General features: G+C 41.3%; 1 protein-coding gene across 1 annotated transcript in view; it reads right to left on the reverse strand.

The window, feature by feature from the left end:
• LOC307117646 (E3 ubiquitin-protein ligase TRIM39-like) overlaps positions 1-4,191 on the reverse strand; it is a 43,875-nt gene extending 39,684 nt beyond the window's left edge. Inside the window, exons 1-2 of the mRNA XM_079802622.1 lie at positions 4,075-4,191; positions 825-1,381 (exon numbers count right to left, since the gene is read on the reverse strand). Of these exons, the coding sequence (XP_079658748.1) occupies positions 825-1,379 (555 nt within the window). The 5' untranslated portion in view covers positions 1,380-1,381; positions 4,075-4,191. The remainder of the gene's footprint in view (positions 1-824; positions 1,382-4,074) is intronic.
• Positions 4,192-6,919: the final 2,728 nt, after the last annotated feature.

A 6,919-nucleotide genomic window follows, 5' to 3' on the forward strand; every position in this document is an offset into this window, starting at 1 on the left:
AACAACATTGCTACTCTCCCTGAAGGGGACAGAGCAGTTGAATCTTCAGTCGATCGACACCGGGTTCTCTGCGGGACCCCCGAAAGAGATGCTGGGTCCCCATGGGAAGGACGAGCAACCGCAGCAGGAAGTGCCACAGCCTGTGATGTGAAAGATGAGTGGGAGAGCTCCCACTGTAATCCGCAGATCACCCTGTGTATTAACCGAAGGGGCTCTCTGCTGCGTAGAAAGACCAGATCGGGGAATAGAAGAGGGGAATCCACCTTTTTCAAGGTATCTCAGTCTTTATCTCAGCATCGCAATGGTCATCTTCCCGCAGTGGGGGCATGACTCATGAACGAATGTTACCTCAGCATGCTTGGGCTGTCAGACGAGGCCAGGAAATGACCACATCCCTTTTACATAAATTGCTCTTTAGATGTTAAAGCGCCCAGCGGTACAGCCACTGCACTTAACCGTGCAAACACTCAGCAACCGCGATCTCTGCTGGACTGTGCCATCACACCAACACAGTAACAGCTTCCCTCTTGTTCAGTAGAATCACTGAATGATGATCGAAGAGCAGAGTGAAACAATGTCCGCTCTGCTCTGAAGCAAAAGCTTAATGTGCGAGTTTGCATGCTTCCTTATATACCCGGAAGCGGGGAGTGGCTTGCGATGCAAATCTGACTTGTTGGCTTGTTCTGTTGCCACTCAAAGGTGATTGGGCCCTCAGGCAAGATCCCTATATGTTCAGTTCAGTCCGACGTAACATTGAATGTGACTGACTGATAGGGAACTGCATTTCATGGGGTGTTTAAAGTGTTTTGTCTGTATCTCTTTACCTTCTTCTCTCGACTCTCCTCCTCTATAGGAACAGTGTTGTGAGTCCTGTGTTCTCCTTCAGTGCAGAACAGACACACACACGTCTGATCATCTCTGCAGAACAGCTCCAGAGGTCTCTCGTGTTTCTGGCAAATATAATCCTCCAGATTTTCCACAGCATTGATGAGTTTGTGTTTCTTTAGACGTGGGACACTGAGATGAGGCTCCAGATGAGTCTCACAGTAAGAGCTTGGACACGTAAGGCAGGTCTTCACAGCTTTCTGCTTTCTTTCACCACAGGCGTCACAGAACACCTCAGGTTCTCCTAGATTGAGCTTCTCCTTAAAGTGTTGCGCAACCTCTCTGAGTGTTGTATTAATCTTGAGATCAGGTCTTCTGCTGAATGTGTCTTTACAGAGTGGACAGAAGCAGGGCTGTGTGTCCGTCCAGCACTTGCTCAAGCAGGTTCTGCAGAAGTTGTGTCCACATGGAGTGGTGACTGGATCAGTGAACACTTCCAGACAGATGGAGCACTGGAGCTCCTCATTTAGTGCTGGACCACTGGAGGACGCCATGACTGAAAAGATAAGTGATGACAATATATTATCTACACGGCTAAAGAGAGCAATTTTGATAATTATATGCACTGAATAAATTAGGCTATGGATTTTGCATGTTAAATACTCAGTGCTGGGGAGTAACTAGTGACATGTAACGCAGTTATGTAATTTAATTCCAAAACAAATGTAACTGAAAAAATGTGTAATTAAATTTCAGCTACTTATGAAAATGTTAATGATTAAAAAAGGATATATCTGAATATTTTCTGTAAAAAGCTAGGATATGTTTAATAATATTAGTTTGTTGCTTTGCCTGTTTTTGATGTGCGCGAGGTCTCCTGTCATTTAAAGGCTGTTTAGTTAAGCAATGCTATTCTGATGCTTTTGATTGCACCACGTCTGCCAATCACATCAATCCACATTGCCCCTGAAAGCTTTAGGCTACAATCTGTCTGAGAGTTGCCACTATGGTGAGGGATAAAAATGCGTTCCAGTGCTGGAAATTTAAAAATAATTTCATGCAGAAATCAGAAAAGGGCGAGAATATAACAAGACAGAGCAAAATATGTTGGCCAGCTATTAAAATGCTTTATACATCGAAGGTTTCAATGTTGAACCTGAGGAAGCATCTCATATGATGAATGTTAACATGAAGCGCCACCTAGAGGAAAAATCTCTTGAGTAGTTTGTCCCGTTTTGACTTATTTAACTAAACAACGATTGGTCAGAGTCTAAAACATATTTTAGGGGGAATATAACTTTATTTTATTTTTTTATTGTTTATGACAGCTACACAGTCTGTTTGGGTTGAATCTATTCTTGATTCTGTTATTGAGAAATCAATATTAGGTCTTATATGGTATAATATTTTCTAGATGTCGACCGATTCATCGGTTTTGCCGATTAATCGGCACCGATAGTTTATTGGTGGAACAATCGATTATCGGCAAAAATCCACACCGATAGTTTTTCCGTGATGCGTCCGTTGCTGGAGCGGCTGAGAAGGGTGCGCTGTTATTACACACTATGAGAGAAGGGCCTGCTGCCATTGTATAGCGCGAGAGCGGCCTCTAGAGGCAAAAAAAACTGACGCCTTGTGTTTACATTCACACGTGAGGCTGCTCGCTGCAAGGAAAGCACACGCTGCACGGAGAGCGCTGACATGTCAGATGCGGGTTTAAAACACGACAGCGAAACGGTATGAATACTGAACACTACAGTACTTGTTGCCAAATCATTATAAAGTAATTCATTTCTTGACTAGATGCTGCATTAACAGGTAAAGAACAGCAGTGTGTATGTTTGTCGACGAGGCTGAGAGGACGCTAAAAAATAAGCAGTACCTCAAGCAGTTAAAACAATGTGATAAAAACACACGCAAGTCCGACGCAAATGTTGCATATATAAAACTAGTGATGTGAGAAAGCAAACTGTATCGTCATGCTGCCAACAGAAACATAAACAAAGCAGAAACACATTCGTTTTTTATTAGACACTCGCATTCTAAAAAAGCTGACTGTTTGGATTTATATGAAATTGTAACACTACAATAAGATTCCATTTGTAACATTAACTACGGTTAATAAATGCTATGGAAGTATTGTTCATTGTTAGTATGTTAATTTCAACATTAAATTGAGTTTGTATGTTTATTTTATCTGGTAACCTTGGTTAATGCACTATGAGCTAACATGAATGATCAAGGTACAATATTGCTCTTATTAAATGCTGTAAAAATGCATAAGGCATATGTTCATGTAAGCTAACACATCCTTGTTGTAACACATCCTACATGCATGTTTCTAGGTTATAGGTAAAGAAACACATTTGACCTGTAATATTTAATGTTTAAATTATTTTCTGAAGAATTTCTGTTAGAACTTCTTATTTTAATATTCATATTTATTTGTTATTCATTTAGCATATTTTCATGGATCAGTACTGTTTTTTTTTTTTTTTTCTTGTTATAAAGTTCAGCACTGTTTTACTTATGTTTTTTTATCCAGTATCCATTTTAAAAACTATCGGTCGATTAATCGGTTATCGGCAAGTGCGGTCCAACCTAGTTATCGGTATCGGTAGAATCCACTATCGGTCGACCTCTAATATTTTCCCTTCATACACACAAAGTAGTAAAAAGACTAGTATGCAGATTTTTACTCATTTTTTTGTATCAGTTAGAAGAAAAACATGAAATTAAGGTTGAACCACTGTAGTCACATGGATTATTTTAACAATGTCTTTCTGGACCTTGAAAGTGGTCATTAAATTCCTGTCTATGGAGGGTCAGAGAGTCTCAGATTTCATCATAAATATCTTCATTTGTGTTCTGAAGATGAATGAAGGTCTTTTTGGGTGAACTAACACTTTAACTTCTGGTCTGAGACGCTGGTCTGTCATTTCTGATGAATCTGTGGCACTGCAGCTGATACTATTGAGAAGAACAAACTGAAGAAACTCAACAGAAACTAAATATGCGACTCTGAGAGCCACAAAACTGAAACATTTTAATACCATCATAAGATCTTTTATAAAAGACAACACAATAACTAAATAAACACCAAGTGTCATTTCTGTTTAATGGAGTTATGATTTTCACTGAACTTCGTTTATTCTGTCTGCAGTTCACACACTTCCTGTTTCTGTGACACAAACGTTCTTATATTGCATCATGACATTAAACTAGTGAACTTACATTCCCATCGCTTACCTGTGAGTGAATATCAGATCTGATCGTTGATTTCAGAGTTTCTGAATGTTGTTGTGAAGAAGCTTCAGGTTCATCTGTTCAGTTTCACTTTCACTGAAGTCTTCACACACATGCAGTGATGTCATAGAGCTCCGCCCATAATCATGAATATGAAGCAGTTCCTGATTCATCCCTGATGAAAACAGTGTAAGAAACTGTTAGAATATGTGTGTAGTTGTGATTAGTTCCTCAATGTTGTGTTTGCTCTGGACGGTGTGTGAGTCTCAGTGTGGACTGACTTGAGGAGAAAGCGAGACCTGAGCCCTGATCCTCCAGAGATGAAGGTGTTGTGTTTCTCCACTGCCAGTGGCGGCACTAATGCACTATTGAGTAGTTTAAGATCGTCAGAGATCCAGAGACACACAGGACTCACTTTACTCTGTGACACTGACGCTCAGGAGAGCAGGGACGGATTGGTAATCTGTGCGTTCTGGAAAAGTCCAGAACGGCCGTCCAACTGAGGGCCGTCGCCCGGCCGTCGGCAAAAAAAAGAAAAAGAAAAAAGTCTATGGCTTGCAGAAAACGTCAGGAGAAAAGTGGATGGGAAAAAGTTTCCAAGTCTCTCGAGACTACTGGCTTTTTGATTGCAGTGCAACTGCCAGCACACTACATCGCTTAGCCACACTGAGACTGTAGAGGACCAGCAAGTGGAAGCTGAGCCTGAGCTTCCACAGCCTGGTCATGATGAGGAGGGACAGACAGAGTTAACTGTTCACACCAGCAAGAGGTCCTGGTAAGTGCCAGTAGTAGCAGGACACATTGTAATAGGCTGCCTTATCCCTATCTTAGTGAATTGCATAGTCAGCTAGCTAAATTAATGTGTGTGCGTGTGTGTGTGTGTGTGTGTGTGTGTAAGAGGTGCGGGCGCGATGCCGCGATCGAACAGTGGAAACGTAAAAACAATACATACTCCGTCATTTTGTTCATACAGGACATCATTCAAACTGCAAAGCAGGCACGTGCAGAGGGGGGGCTTTGGGTGCTCGAGCCCCTGCCCTTTTTCAAAATGAATCAAAAGTGCCCCTTCTCAGACAAATATCAATGATAATATCGTTGTCAATAAAACTAAATAAATGTGATTATTATAACATGACAATGTATACAATAGTAACGAACGGCTCAAAAGTCGGACAATTTCTGTTGAGGCGTTGCTAACGTGTTGCTATGGGTTGCGTGCGTTTTGATTGACAGCTGATTTTCCACTGTTCGGAAGCGGCTCTCGAGCCAAATATGGTCCTTTCAGAGAGTGTGTGGCCTCACGGGAAAAAAGTAAACCAATTTTTTTTTTTCATCCATAATCAGAGCTAATGTGTTGATTTAATTACAAATCTATATATTATATATTTTAAAGTATTACACAATTCACCAATGCCCGTTTGTCATGTATATACACCAACCAATCGTGATCTGGCAAAGCAAGTTCAAATTCCATTGGGTGATGTGAAACGGTAATTTTCTGTTCTTATTCATAAATCGGTTGAAAATTACATGGACAGACGAACTAACGTTTGTGGAACGATTTCCTGCGGTTTGTCTCATTTTATAAATTGCATCACTGACAAAATGGATTTTAACTGACAACAAACAAAACCATGCAGCAGCAGCAAAAGTCGCATCTGGCTGGTTTATGATCACCAGTTATTTCTGGAGATTCAGGACTTTTTTTGTGGTCACATGTAACCCAGAGTTAAGAAGCACTGTGGCTGGATCATAATACTGCTTTCCAAACTTGTAGTACTGGGATAGTATTCCAGATTATCTGCGCAGATGGCCTCATGATGCCTCCCGCAGAAAGCACTGCAGGAGACGCGGTAAACGCGGAGCGGTTGCTGTCAAACTGAAAATGGCGCTGCACGCCGGACACTCTTCCAGCTTCGTCTCTATGTCACAGAATCTAGGTGGTGGCCGATGTGCTGCTTCACGTTCGCTCGATCCACCTGCTTGCTGGCTTCGGCCCATTCTCCCGGATTCTCCTTTGATTATCCCCTGCTACCCTCCTCTCCGTGTTTGCCGCGGTGGAGCCACTCTTCAGAATCTTCACTCTTTGAACAGTGTCTTCTCCTGCTATCTCTGACTCTGCGTCATTTTCCAGGATGGCTCTGATTAATGCTCGGTTGCTAGTCAATAAGACATTCATTTTAAAAGACTTTTTTACTACCCACGCCTTGGATTTTATGTGCATCACAGAAACTTGGACGAAGGTTGGTGATTTGTGTCCTTTTTCTGACTTGATTCCGACAGGCTGCACATTTTTTAACTCTCCTCGCTCTTCTGGCCGTGGGGGTGATCTAGCGGTAATTTTGAAAAACAGTTTCAGTAGCTACTGTCGTTCTGTTCCATCTACAATTTACAGTAGCTTTGAAGTACAGCTGTTGCGATTGGAATGTGATGATCCTGTTCTGTTAGTGAAATATTTTATAAATTAATTCACTGCTTTTGTTGGTGAATGTGTAATTAAATATAACAATATTCTTCTGCTAGGGAACTTTAATATCCATGTGTGCTGTCAGGCAAAACCTCTAACAATGGAGTTTTTAAATCTCATTGATTCATTTAACATGGTTCAATGGGTGAAAGATCCTACGCACACTCATGGTCATACTTTGGACCTGGTTCTTTTTCATGGTTTTTCCATTATTGATGCTCAGGTTTTTGATACTCTGATCTCAGATCATATGCACGTATTGTTTTCTATGCCTTTTCCTCCGTCAAGATCTAATATTACTCCTACTGTACAATGGACTCGTTCCCTTTCTCCCCGTTTTGGTGAGGACTTCACTAGCACCTTTAACGAGGTGTGTTTGTC

Source organism: Gobio gobio (genome assembly GCF_949357685.1).
Source record: "Gobio gobio genome assembly, chromosome: 21".
In the NCBI taxonomy this organism is placed as follows: Eukaryota; Metazoa; Chordata; class Actinopteri; order Cypriniformes; family Gobionidae; genus Gobio; species Gobio gobio.